The 14,858-nt window shown below is 36.0% G+C and overlaps 2 protein-coding genes across 10 annotated transcripts in view; one reads left to right on the top strand and one right to left on the bottom strand.

The window, feature by feature from the left end:
• Sema5c (Semaphorin 5c) overlaps nucleotides 1–14,858 on the bottom strand; it is a 407,260-nt gene that overhangs the window by 269,356 nt on the left and 123,046 nt on the right. The gene's annotated exons all lie outside the window — the stretch shown is intronic.
• LOC141460481 (uncharacterized) lies at nucleotides 7,727–10,742 on the top strand. Its single transcript, XM_074140501.1, has 2 exons — nucleotides 7,727–7,995; nucleotides 10,042–10,742. The coding sequence occupies exons 1-2, from the start codon at nucleotides 7,851–7,853 to the stop codon at nucleotides 10,629–10,631; spliced, it is 735 nt and encodes a 244-aa protein (XP_073996602.1). The 5' UTR covers nucleotides 7,727–7,850; the 3' UTR covers nucleotides 10,632–10,742.

Here is a 14,858-nt window from a genome sequence, read left to right on the forward strand (position 1 = left end):
TCCCCTAAATAGACCTAAATTTAGCAAACATTCCAGAATATAATCCCTACATCTTCTACACAGTACACCCGTTTACGGCCACCTTTTTTTGCAAGGAAATAAAGGGATATTAGCTATTGCCTTAAAAGATAGAAGAGCCAATATTTCTCCAGAAGATAACTTTGACAATATTTTAGCAACATCCTCTGTTAAAAAATCATTATTATTGAAAAGCGAGAAGGGATTATGTCAGTGGGTTCGAATCAAGCTTGCTTGACTCCTTAGATTCTTTCTTCCTCAGGAACTTCTTACAGCTACCTGTGTCCGGTGGTGGACAGTTAACGAGACAACATTGTTCCAGCAGTTTGACAATGCACAGAAAAAAAGCTCCAGGTAGCCAACAATAACCACAGATATTGGACCCGCTTTAACTTAAAAATAAATACTATCACAAATAATATATCTTCTTACTTAATATTGTACTGATCTTGAGTTTGCTGGGTGTGGGGCTTAGATAAGTCGCCTTTCAATATTTGCATAAGATTTGGGCAAGAGGTTTTTGCTCTTATCAGTGGCTGATATGTTATAGAAGTGCTACTTCAAAGGAGATAATGGCTAGATAATACTCTAAAGGTGATAAGCCGTATATAAGTTACCCAGCAATGTGACTAAATATAGTAAAAATTCGCAAAAATATGTAAAAAAAAAAACAAAATCTATATGCCTCAAGCGCTGAAACTTTATCCGAATTGAATACAAAATTTAAGAGCTTTTTCCAGTGCACTGCCGACCTCCGGACAGTGTTCTCTCGTTACAGACAACACTGCCCATCACTGGACAGTGAGCTGTAAGAAGCTCCTAGGAAGAGAAAAATCTGAGGGCCAGCAGCTGGATGTATTATAATTATATATTACTATTACTTTCAATTTAATTGAAATATTCATGAAGTTAGTCAGTGGAAGATCTTGATATGTATATCAAGAAGAACACTCGACAAATTTTGATTTTATATTCAGGAGGCACCCACCTTGAAGTTTGGACGACTAAGAAAAAAAGGAGGCCCAACGATGAGAAGATAATGTCAGAAAAGATACTTGTGTCAGGAATATTTCTTGGTCAGAAGTGACAAGGATAAATTCTAGAATAAGATAATGGAAGACTGTCTACAATGGTAGGCCCCCCAAGACACGACAGGGGCGTAACAACAATGAATTATGATTATTATTATAATTAGGTGAGGGCCGGCACACTATTAGAATATTGAACGTAAACCAATATTGTCAGCATCCCCGGAACAGAGTATCCAGGTATATTGAAAAGTTCTCACAGTAGAAAACATATAACCAATAATTTTTTTTGTTTGAGTGTTTAATTATAAGAAGTTACCAGAAATTGCCGGTATCCCATTCTGTTAGGATTTCCTTTGAAAGCTGGAAAGATTAGGTGGGCTCTTCTCACTAGAACCCACCCAGAATTTGGGGTTCAATTTTGGGGATGGTTCTGTGTTAAGAGGCTTAATCCACGCTCTGGAAGAGGATTTCCTTCAAAATACTGGCTTTCTCCATTCTTCCTTGATTGAACTCTCTAGGAAGTGCCTGGGTTCCATAATTTAAGGGAGCCAATACACAGAATAAGGTAAGAGAGTTGCACCAGGGAGTTTTATCTCTTCAGCGACCAGCTAGCCGCTCTTCTTGAAGATTCTTTGGCCAAGCTGGTTACTAGGTGTTGGAGTTGAAACCAATTTAGAATTCTCTGTATCCTGAATTTGGGTAAATTTTCTCTAAAATATCTTGGGCTAAGCTTTGGTGAAGAAGGATGAATTAAGAGAAAAGATTGGGCATGGTAACTTCATACGCTACATCTGGGTGAGTTGACGTATCAAGTAGAGGTGCTGGAGGATGAGGCACACCAGGCATCAGTGGAAGGGAGTACTACAGGGAACCTCAAAATTGTACGGTGAAAACCCAATATAGAATAGCCGACTCGATCGCAATACTTCCTCTTAAATGGAGTAAGAGAAAATATAAAAGATAATAAGACACATAAAAAGTTTCATTACCTAACAGTCCTGGCAAATAAAGAAGGATGAAATGAGAAAAAAAGAATTGCATATTACTATGAAGGGCTAGTTAGAAAATAACTTGGGACCGAACATGTGTTCCATTTTAACACTAGACAAGAACTCTAGTAGAGCAGCAAAAAATAGAGGGTCGACGATCTTGTTAATCAGCGGGGGATCCTCTACGTCCAGTGGCAGTTACAGGATACTGGGCACAAAAAAAAAAACACAGAAGGAGTTTTAGGCAAAACTGGGTGTGTTTGTTGGAATAGGAGGCAGCAGATAGAGGGAGTCTGCGTTACCACTCCAGTACCGCACGAGCTAAACATGTGCACAACAAGCGCACACGTGTGTCTCACGTGTTAAAGCGTACATCGTCGTGCCTCACGTACATGACGACACCTCGCTCACAGTTAGCTACTAGTACCCGCAAGAGTGGGCAGCCCCCCCTCCCACCGTTTGTGTACTTAGCCATTATACGGCTCGACCCACATATTGTCGACCGGACATACGCGCTTCACCCATAGAAGCTGTTGTTCATTCTACGCACATTCGGTTTTAGGGATCACCTATATTATTTGTAAGCTTTAAACCTTTATTTCTAGGAAATTTTCACCTTGTTAAACTACAAATTCTACATTATATTACTATAATTTATGCTATCTAGACATCTGCTTTGCATTCTTTTAGGAATACAGAAATTAAATGCCCTATAAAAGCTCCCCGAAAAAACATTATCCATCTATCAACATTGACACCATCACATTCTTGATTTCAGGCTTCTTTTTTTACATCAAGACTGAGACTAGACAATAAGATTTTTCGAAATAAGAAAACGGGGATGGCAAGACCCACAAAGCTAAGATGCATTGCAGTACTAGGCTATATACCCAATGGTTAATATGAGAAATTTGCAGTAAAATATGTTAGGCGGTTATAGACTAGACCCGCAAAGCTAAGATGTATTGTTGGTTAGTGGATTTGATTCCTCAGTCTAGGGCTGGTATTTTATTTAATGGTTAATATGAGAAATTTACAGTAAAGTATGTTAGGTGGTTATAGACTAGACCCGCAAAGCTAAGATGTATTGTTGGTTAGTGGATTCGATTCCCCTGTCTAGGTCTTGTATTCTATTTAATGGTTAACATGAGAAATTTACAGTAAAGTATGTTAGGCGGTTAGAGGCTAGACCCGCAAAGTTAAGATGTATTGTTGGTTAGTGGATTCGATTCCCCTTTATTAGGTCTTGGATTCTATTTAATGGTTGATGTGAGAAATTTGCTGTAAAGTATGATTGCTAGCCGCCTCCGCCCATGACACCAACTTTGTAGTAGTTTGACGTAAAGCACGCCTAAAAAAAGAGGCGGAAATGGGGGAGGGCAAAAACTAAAAAATCTCTGCAATAAAGTTGAAACACTGGAGATAGATTTTAGCCTACAAATTCGACAAACGTATCAAAACCGGAATTACTGAGTTTAGTTGGCTGTGATTTTGTATGTTTGATTTTTAACATAATGCTTCCGGTCTCCATCACCCCCCCCCTCTCTCTATCATTCATACTCACGCACAAACACAACACAGCATCTACCCAAATGAATTTAAAACAAATTTTTATTAATGTACTAATGAATTTTTCTTTTAAACAGGTGGCCTTCATACCATATTAATCTATAACTATTGCCTGTAATGTTCTAGTTATGACAACTATACGCAGACTGCTAACAATAAAGTAATATTATTATTATTGTAATAAAAATTAAAAAGAAAAATAAAACTGCTTCTTATTGTTTATGAGAAACAATTTATCATCTTTTGAATTAACCAGCTTAAATAAGTTTACAACCAATGGAATAAGAATTCTTTGAAGACGATCTATATTAAGAAGATGACGTAAAATCTCTTATTGTCTTTCTCTTATAACTGGATAGAGGAAGCATTGTGATCGATGAGCTAATGAGTTTTCTTTAAAAGACTATTTAAGACTAAGACTAATTATATTGGAAAAACTATCACTTGACGTTTCAGCAGAAGGTAAAAGAACAAAAAAAACATCAAGAGCCGAAGAATATATAATACCAGAACCAATAGAGTGAGTTCAAGCACATGTGGTTTTGAAGGAAATGAGAAAGACGTCCTATTGGAGAAAAGAGGCAAGGATAATGTCTATCCTTTATTCCAGAGCTACCCTGTGGCAGCGAGCTAATTAAGAAAGAAGAGTAATTGAATGAATCTATAGAATGCACGAAGTAAAATATGTCCTAAAGCAGACTCAAATTAACACCTTCCACATGCCCTTTTTTCGGACTCACACAGGTCATAATTTCAGTAAAAACTCCACGTCTAAAATTTGGCATGATCCTAACCATACATAAACATATATCAGATATCAAATATACATCATACAAACAAACATTATCATGCAAACATATCATATATCATATATACATAAACATATGTATCATGAGCATATATAAACAGCTGACTTCAATATTATATTTGTTTATGACAATAAGACCATAATGGCTGCCAATTAATTAAAAATCGTGCCGTTGCAGCTGTTTAAACCCTCTCTAAAATCAACATCCTCTGATAAAAAAAATTATAAATCTAACAAGTACACAACTACAGACACAATATACCTAAGTGAAAATGAATCCTCTACGTCGCCATCTGATGATGGATGAAAATCTTAAAGTAAATAAATAAATAAATGAAGGTTCTATGTTAGATAATATCAACTAAAATAATGTTTTAGTTACATCTATTTGAAGTAAGTGAGAATTCACACTAGCAAATCTTTAAAAAGCGAGAAGAGGTTAAAACTTGGCACGTATTTTGATTATTGTGGAGATAGTGGATAAAATTTACTGACTTAACGGTTTCGAACCAACAACCTAAAGGTAGATTTGGATCTTCGTGTGCGGATACTTTCTATCTAACACCTCCTACACCTTATTATTATCTTTTTTTTCTTTTCTTTTTTTTCCAATTCAAAGAAACTTTTAATCGACATTGAGGAGGTGATCTTTAAAAATTAACAAAATTAAAAAATATTTTGGTTTAAATAAAATATTGTTTTAAAATAAAAACTAAATAAGCCGAAAGAGAAATCAAACGTTTGTTGGCTTAAATAAAAAAGCTTGTTAATGAATTAAACTTCTTTTTTGTAGCTTAAACTTTTATTAAGCTGTAAAGTGTACAATGTGTGTTTCGATTGTTATGCAGAACTGGTCTATCTAGTAACAACTAATTGTAATCTCCAAGTTTACCTACATTTTATGAATACCAAATTTATGTTTAAGTTTACACGTTAAGCATGTTAAGACATATTTGGGGGTAAATCTTAAAATAAGTCTACAATAAATAAGATGTTTATACGAGGGTCGTTTGAAAAGTCCGTGCAAAGTCAGAGAGATAGCACCACTGGCGCGTATCGAGGTTATATTTAGTTAGTAGCATCTCTTGGAAGAACACACTCCAAGTTTCAGCCAGATCGGTCTATTTCTTTGTGTTTGGCATTCGTTTGAATCGAGGAAGTCGAGTGATTTTCAAAAAATGGACGAAAAAGAATTTCGTGTGTTGATTAAACACTACTTTATGAAAGGCAAAACGCCTCAGGAGACTAAAGAGAAGCTTGATAAACATTATGGTGACTCTGCACCTTCGATTAGAACAGTTTATAAGTGCTTTCAAAATTTTCGGAGTGGCCATAAGGGCACAAGTGACGCTGAACGTTCTGGACGCCCCTGTTGTGGTTACTACTCCAGAAATCATTGATAAAGTCCATGATATGGTGATGGATGACAGAAGAGTGAAGGTGCGTGAGATTGCTAGTGCTGTGGGTATCTCGAATGAACGGGTACATAATATTTTGCATCAACATTTGGACATGACAAAGCTATCCGCAAGATGGGTGCCGCGATTGCTCACGCTTGACCAAAAACGAAATCGTGTGAAGTGTTGCAAGGACGGTTTGCAGCTGTTCCAGAAGAATCCGCAGGACTTTAAGCGTCGTTTCGTCACTGTGGATGAAACATGGTTACATCACTACACTCCTGAGACCAAAGAACAATCTAAACAACAATGGGTTACCAAGGGGGAATCTGCGCCAAAAAAGGCGAAGACCGTTCCTTCGGCCGGAAAGATTATGGCGACTGTCTTTTGGGATTCGCAAGGAATAATCCTCATCGACTATCTGGAAAAGGGTAAAACTATTACAGGTGCATATTATTCATCGTTATTGGACCGTTTGAAAACCGAGCTGCAAGAAAAACGCCCACGATTGGCCCACAAAAAAGTCCTTTTCCATCACGACAACGCACCAGCTCACACCTCAGCAGTTGTGGTCGCAAAATTAATGGAAATAGGGTTCCAACTCGTTTCACATCCCCCTATTCTCCAGACTTGGCTCCCTCGGTCTACTATTTGTTCCCCAATATGAAGAAATGGCTGGCGGGAAAAAGATTTTATTTAAACGAGGAGGTGATTGCAGAAACGAATGGCTATTTTTCAGACTTGGACAAATTCTAATATTCGGAAGGGATCAACAAACTAGAGCAGCGTTGGACGAAGTGTATAAGCCTACAAGGAGACTATGTTGAAAAATTAAAAAAGGTTTACCCCAAAAAATTAAGTAGTTTTTATTTTTGCACGGACTTTTCAAACGACCCTCGTATTCAAAGAGAAATAAAAAGACTGTGGGAACAGTTAAATTGAACAGAGAATCAATCGTTCATTACTTATGCTCTAGGAATTGAATTGTGTTGTTTGGACTAAATATCCAGTCTCAAGGGTTTTTATTTTGATTTTTTCGATAAAACTAATTGGAGTATCTGAGGTCAGCTGTTTCTCGCTAAGTTTCTCGGAAAATCTAGCTAAGTACGAATAAAGGTATTTCGAAAAAGTTCAAATTAGCCTCCAGGAAACGCAACCTATTATGGGTTAAAAAAAAAAAAACTGTGAACAGAAGGTGCAAAGTTATTTTTGAAAGATTTTTCATTTTAACTATTTTTCCAAAGTTTGAGATAATTTTTTTAAAAAATTTGTAATAACCAACTGTTTTTCTAGTGTAACAGAATTCACTGAGGAAAACTGGTGACCTGGAGATTTTTGAACTGAAGTGAACAGTATTATTGTCAGTTTAAAGTTCAGTGTCGGCTCAGTTCGTAAATTATTTATGTGTATCACAGCCATTTAAAATTTTTGTTTACTTTTTGTATTATGAAGACTCGAAATATTTTGACGTACCTACCTTTCGGTATTTTTTTTATGTCCAAGCAAGAAATAAATAATTAAATAAATAATAATAATAATTTTTCAAACAAAAACACGTTGAGGAGAGAGGGTTGAAGAGGGCAAACCGAAATGCCTTCTTAGTGAGATGTACGGTTCTTCTAAGTGTATAATGTCGGCAACCATTAAAAGTGTTTTTAAACGTGTTTGTTTAAATAGTACGTCGTGGATTTTTTTTAAATGTATAATAGACCAATTTATTATTTTTTTTTTAGTATATACACGGACAATATTTAATCTGTGGCCGGAAATACGTCAAATATAATATTATTTATTAAATAAATTAAAAAAGAATAAATTGATACTGCCAACCACACTAACGTAGTAAAGAACTCTCTTTTGACTAACTTTGTACTAAGTTGTTACACCCAATCATTGTAGTCTAGTTCAGTGCACATCCGCTGAACAGCGCTGACAGACCAGTTAACAACTAGTTGGGGACGAACCCACTACAAGTCAATGGTGAGTATAGAACTAACACAGTGTACGCCATATTGATTTTTTTTGTAGTCTCACCAACATGAATGAACAATTATTTAATATAAAATTAGTACAAGAAGTTGAAAAATATCCATTATTATATAATACTAGATTGCCAGAATATTCGCGTAAAGATTTGACGGACAAAGCTTGGAGTAAAGTTGGTCGTGCAGTTAATCTACCAGGTATGTAAAAGCTTTTCTTATTAGTTAGTTCTTTAATAACTCATTTAATGTTTCGGCCATTTTGTTGCTAGCAGAAAAAAAAAAAACTATTTTTTGTTTACTATTTTCCGGGTCAAAAGTATAGTGATCATGCCATCAAATTCTGTTGAGCGTTTTGTGTGTACACGCGATTTATAAAGCAACCTAACACTAAAACGAAAAACCAAAACGGGAACTCGGTAACTTTTTAACTTCGTTTGGGTCACTAAATCTTAACGATCAAAACTTAGCGTTAAAAATAACTCTACCGGAAGTCCCTACATTTTAAGTAACCCTTTTATCATTTTTATTTTTTTGCGACTTTGACGACTATCTTTCATTTTGGGGAATAATCATAGCGTACTGTCGGGCTAGACTAAACGCTCTTCAAACTACGGCCCGCGGGCAACATGCGGCCCCCCAAAGTCATTTATCCGGCCCCCTGCCGCACTTCCGGAAGGGGCACCCTCTTTCATTGGCGTGTGAGAGAAGAGCACAGGTGCTCCTGGAGTACTGTATGTGGCAGCGTCGCTCACGTACAGCACTACTTCCGGTGACACGGGATGCTAGCTTCACGGCTCCGGAAACAGTTTGAAATAACAGCAGAACTATGAAGAACGGCAAAGCTCTGTATAACTAAACAGGACATTCACCATTTCATTAGCCAAAAAACAGTCCCCTTAGTTCCCATTAAAATACTGGACAGTTTGTTGATTTAAGTTTACTTGTTCTTTATTTTAAATATTGTATTATAAGATATGCACATGTTTTATAGTCTGGCCCCCTAACGGTCTGTGGGGACAGTGAACTGGCCCCCTGTGTAAAATGTTTGGGGACCCCTGGGCTAGACTTACTTCCTAAGGTGACCGACCTTTTTATGGATCTGTAAGATCGCTAATAAATTATTACCCAACAGATGATAATTAAAAAAGAATTTCTAAAATTAAGAGGCTTAAAAAAATGGCACAGACCGGAAAATGAAAACTACTCGATCTTGAATGCCATAAAATTTGGCCTGGAACTTTTTCCCATTAAAAAGCAATTTTAGGGCAACTCTGAAGAACTGGATGGAATTGGCTTCTATTTAAAATGCTATTTTACGTAATTGTACGGTATTACCATCCAAGAGAATTAAATGTGTTGCCCAAATTTAGAGTTTGAATACAATTTGATGGACCGTTTGACTCTGGATATTGAGATAATCTCATTTGGATCATCTACTCAGAAATCGATCTTATTTGAACTTTTTTATCTTGAAAAATTATATTATTGAAGGTTTCTGAAACATTTAAATTTTCCTCATCAGTTTAACTAAAGATCTGATAAAGTTACGGTATGAATACCCATCAAGACTATAACTTACAGCACCCCAAAAAGCTCTAACTTATCATTCACTTCAATCTCCTAGTTTTAAAACTTAACTCTAACTAAAATTGTAAAAAGTTATTAGCGATTAGTGCGTTTTAAATGGATCACCTTGTATAAAAGAAATTAAATTAGTTTTTTGTCCTATCAAAATATAGTTTTTAGCCCTCGTTCTTATTTATAAACCCAGTCACCATAAATTTGGTGCCTAATTCAAGTTTTATAGTCAAACAAATATTAACCATAAATAATATTTAAAAACAGAAAAAATGAGTGATTCCTGAATGTTTCTAAGTTGCCCACTCCAATTGGTTTTACTTATTAACAATTTTAATTTGTTTTAAACCTTAAAGGTTGATGTGCCCTTTGTCCTGATTGGGTACCTGACAATGTAAAAAAACATTACAGTTATTTAGACCGATGTATGCGTAGTCTATATGAAATTTAGGGCATAACGGAGCCAGTTACGAAACAATTCCAGATAAAGAGTGACATCTCTTTAGCAAACTGGTACTTTCAGATGACGATCTTTTTCTGTAAATTCTGGATTTTTTAGAAATAAATTTGATGTGAGAGGAAACTGTAGTTAAACCCGGAAAGGCACTTATTTGAACAGCATTTTCCTTTGTAATAAATAACACGAGACATATTTCTTTGTTTCAGCATTTGAGTGCAAAGAAAAATGGAGAAATCTGCGAGCAGTCTATATGCGCCACATGAAACCTGTTCTTACAGGTACTGGAGAAATGAAGTCCAGACCTTATTATATGGCAGAAGCGATGAAGTTCACATTACCGTTTATCCAAATCAGAAGCAGAAGAACAACTAAATTACCAGCAGATCCATTAAAAGATCCGAATCAAATTGGAAACAATCATTCTCAATCACAGGAAACAACGTCCACGTCATCGATTCAACAACCAGAAAGCAGTCAATCATCCCACATTCTATTACCAGGACCAATAAAACGTAGTTCAAGCGATGAAGAAGATAATTCGGCTGCAGAAGAAGATAATTCGGCTGCAGAAGAAGAATTTCAAGCGAAGAAAGCAAAACTGTCAACAGCAACCGAAAAAGAGAGATCAGATCGTATCAAGATGTTCCTATTGGGTCTTGTACCTGAACTAGAACAAATGACTAATCAACAATTAAGAATGTTCAGACGCAGAATTTTGCAGACAATCGATGAAGTAATCTACGAGGAGAAAACCATGTCTTTCGAGACAGTCTTCTGTCCGGCACCGAATTCATGAACTTGAGACAAATGTGAACATTTTTCGATTCCTTCACAGAATACTTTTAACTAGGTGACTTTGTTAATTTTTTGTACTCACCGTAAATAAACAAAAACTTTTTTAACAAAATTTTGGTAAAAAGAGCTTTGCAACTTTTTATAAATTATACTAAACAATCTTTTTGTTCTTTTTTTTTTTAATTTATTTAGTTATTTACAATCCGTACAAACATATACAATAAGTAAATTAGAAGGTGGATGGAAATATTGGTGCGTGATCAACAGGAGGAGAGAAACTACCCAGTGGTGGCACTCTCGACAGCAAACCGATTATGATGGTGATGGTTTTCAGACCTTAAGGAGGACTCAGGGCTATTTGTCGATTCAGTCTTCGAGAAGGATTGTCAGGAATGTCAAAGGAGGCGAGAGACTGTACAAGAAGATTGGAGCAAGTAGAGAAAGCAGTATGGAACTAGAGATATTTTAATCTTGTCGAGTTGGTGTACGAATATGATGTGGAGGTCGTTGTGAAGAGTGAGGTTAGTCACCGTAGAAAGGAGCATCAACAACTATCTGTCGGAGTAGTTTTGACTGAAATGACTGTACATTCCGTATGTTTTGTAGTTTTGACTGAACCCCCAACAGCTCAAGTCCGTAAGTCCACAAAAACCTAATATTCTATACAATGATGTTAGCCCCAATAGTGGTGTGTAACGCCTAATGTCCTACACGCCATATAAACTGAAACACATTACAGTTTCAAAACCAAAATTTGCTAATTTCTAGCTAAGAAGAAAAGCAAACCTGAGATATGGTCACTCATTCGACTTTTTCCCCCTAATTTTAAAATCTATTTTATTTTTATTAACATTATCCACGATTCCAAAACTGTACATAAATATCTGATAACTGAAATGACTCTTCAAATTTACCAATTCTCTGCTCGGAACGCTTCAAAACTGATTTTTATATATTCTACCATCCAAATAAACAATGAGGAACCACTGGCGTATAAAACTACCTTTAATTAGGGGAGTAAATTCGGATTTATCTGAATCTAACTCTGGTGATGGATGAAATTCCAAAACAGGACAGGGGGTATCATGTGTACTACAACAGAGAAAGTCGAGTTATAAGATATTTTCAGGTTATTTCTCGAATTTGGTTCGTAACAATCCTTCTATTTTACAGGAGCAATCGAAGAAAATAATAAAGCCACACATGTAGAACATATAAGCTCGACTTAAATTGTTGGCAACTGATTTGAGGTATTATAGAAATGGTAGTATAAAATGGAAGTAAAGGCATACCCTCAGTACAAAGTACATAGCCCTAAGGTCACGAACAAATTGAGTTCTCTGGCGGGGGAAGCGCTTATTCTTACTGACATACAAACTTCACCAGTGAGTTACTGTTAAGTCCTCCCCCACAATGTTACCAACAGATAAAGTGAAGATAATATTAACCAAGGTAAGTTCGCTGGGTAATTGTTTTGTTCCTACCTCCAACACTCTTGTTTCCTTTATGTCGTGACGTAGCACAATTAACTTTCATAGAGAGGACCATGATCGTTCGTTTTTTATGTTCAAGGTAATTATCAAAGTGGGGGAGAACGAAATTTCAAAATGGATTCAATGTACGTGTCACAAATGTAACAAAACCATTATAAACTATAGGGTGAATAATAGTTAGATATTGCGAACTATTTGCAATAAGTAGTGCAAAAAAAACTGCATTCAAGTATAAATATACTGGAATCGTCTCAAATTATTGAAAATCGTCTCAAGTTAACTAGGCACGACGCAAGAGGTTTTACAAGGAAGAAAAGAGCTTTGAATTCTGTGCAAAATGAAATCATGCTGGTACTGAGGTCTGAACCTCCTATCTAAGGGTAAAAAACGGCATTGAACAAGGGTTGAGAGCTATTATTTGCGTAATTCCCCAATCTCTAATGCGGAGACCAAACATGTACCAACCACTTATCATTTGGCTGGCTCCCTCCACCCCCCTCCGTATAAAATACTTGGCAGTTCTATTGGTAAGATAAAGGAAACAACCCCACAAAATAATATTCTTATTGTATTTTATTAAAATTTCGAGTTTTTATAGTTAATGGCAATTTTATATTTTTCACGACGAGTATACAACGTCGATCGCGCACCGTAATAGAGATTTGGTTTGACACGCTTAACTGGTTAAATACAAGTCCTAAGACAGGGGCTCGAACCGACTAAACCAACAATACAGCTCAGATTTGTGGGTCTAGCCCCTAACTGCCTAACATACGTTTTTACTATAAATTTCTCATATTAACCATTAAATAAAATCCAAGACCTAGACTGAGGAATCGAATCCACTAACCAACAATACATCTTAGCTTTGCGGGTTTAGTCTATAACCGCCTAACATATTTTACTACAAATTTCTCTTATTAACCATTAAATACAAGACCTAAGACAGGGACTCGAACCGACTAAACCAACAATACAGCTTAGCTTTGCGGGTCTAGCCTATAACTGTTCGGCTACTTTAAGCACCTACCCTTTGATATAATTGACATTCAAAGGGGGCCACAATAAATCTTATATTTGGCTTTCTCTAGAAATGCCATTTATTTAAATTTATGGTAAGTTTTAATATTATAACAATAATTATAATGTAATTTATGTGGTAAACTACAGAAAGTCAAAATAAAGATTTTTTTTGTTTAGAATATGTATAAGTGTATAAAAAAAAACTAAAACAAAGTGAAGGATATGTGTACATGGAAGGTTATTTTTAGAGAAGTGTTACCTCCCGCTGACAGCTCCTACGCGATAGTATTCATTACACAGAACACACAATTATACTACTCGGGGCTATTGTTTACTTGCAGCGAAACCAAAACTTATGAAGTCCCAGCCAACTAACTAATAATAATTATTATAGCAGCTATATGTTTGTCTTTGTCCTCCCTTGCTCTTGATTAATTTTTAAGGGACAAAGCTGAGGTTTTTCCCAATTTAATCTTAGTATTATATATATAATAATATCGTAGAATCGTTCCTGTCTCTCTAAGCCCAATGTTTCCTCTTATATGAAGGGATAACGTCACAGTATTGTCTGGAGTAAAACAATAAATAAAAAACTGTTTCTCATCAACTTATAAAAATGACAAAGTTATTTATAAACAAAAAAAAATAAACATAAAAAGTCTTTGTACTATAAAAGAAAAAAGTAAAGATGTATATATTTGTAATAGAATCCTTATCGGTTAAACGCTGACCTTGTTTGTCTGATAGAGAGCCAGCGAAGTAAGTTTTTACTAAGAACATGAGGAGAAAGAAGCGAGGACGGAGGGAACCAGTTGATGATCGGCAGTATAAGATCTCTTGATGAGATTACGTGCCTACTCCCAAACCATGTCACACTCTACCCTTAGCTCTTACATTACAAAGTTTGCTGTTCTCCTGGCCTCTTTTCTTTTAGAAGCCAGTAAACATAGATATATCTCGGAACAGTAAAACGCACTTTGCTTGGATTAAAAAAAATTAAAAAATTATCTTAATACATTTTTTTTTTGTTAATGATTAGGTTTAGTGTAATTAAGTATATCATTAAAAAGGAAGTACTGTAATGGTGTCTAAACTAAGATATTACCGGAAGTAAAAGTAAACGCGTTAATAAACTCTTCAGAGATCGTTCATTATACGAGGGTCGTTTGAAAAGTCCGTGCAAAGTCAGAGAGATAGCACCACTGGCGCGTATCGAGGTTATGTTTAGTTAGTAGCATCTCTTGGAAGAACACACACCAAGTTTCAGCCAGATCCGTCTATTTCTTTGTGTTTGGCATTCGTTTGAATCGAGGAAGTCGAGTGATTTTCAAAAAATGGACGAAAAAGAATTTCGTGTGTTGATTAAACACTACTTTATGAAAGGCAAAACGCCTCAGGAGAATAAAGAGAAGCTTGATAAACATTATGGTAACTCTGCACCTTCGATTAGAACAGTTTATAAGTGGTTTCAAAATTTTCGGAGTGGCCATATGGGCACAAGTGACGCTGAACGTTCTGGACGCCCTGTTGAGGTTACTACTCCAAAAATCATTAATAAAATCCATGATATGGTGATGGATGACAGAAGATTGAAGGTGTATGAGATTGCTAGTGCTGTGGGCATCTCGAATGAACGGGTACATAATATTTTGCATCAACATTTGGACATGACAAAGCTATCCGCAAGATGGGTGCCGCGATTGCTCACGCTT

Source organism: Rhodnius prolixus, unplaced genomic scaffold, assembly GCF_049639745.1.
Source record: "Rhodnius prolixus isolate KJV_2025 unplaced genomic scaffold, Rpr scaffold_6, whole genome shotgun sequence".
Lineage (NCBI taxonomy): Eukaryota > Metazoa > Arthropoda > Insecta > Hemiptera > Reduviidae > Rhodnius > Rhodnius prolixus.

What these genes read in the sequence shown, in the direction of transcription:
- LOC141460481 (XM_074140501.1), top strand. Translation starts at nt 7,851, where the DNA reads ATGAATGAACAATTATTTAATATAAAATTAGTACAAGAAGTTGAAAAA. An exon ending in TCGTGCAGTTAATCTACCAG is followed by an intron (nt 7,996 to 10,041) that starts GTATGTAAAAGC and finishes TCTTTGTTTCAG; the next exon opens with CATTTGAGTGCAAAGAAAAA.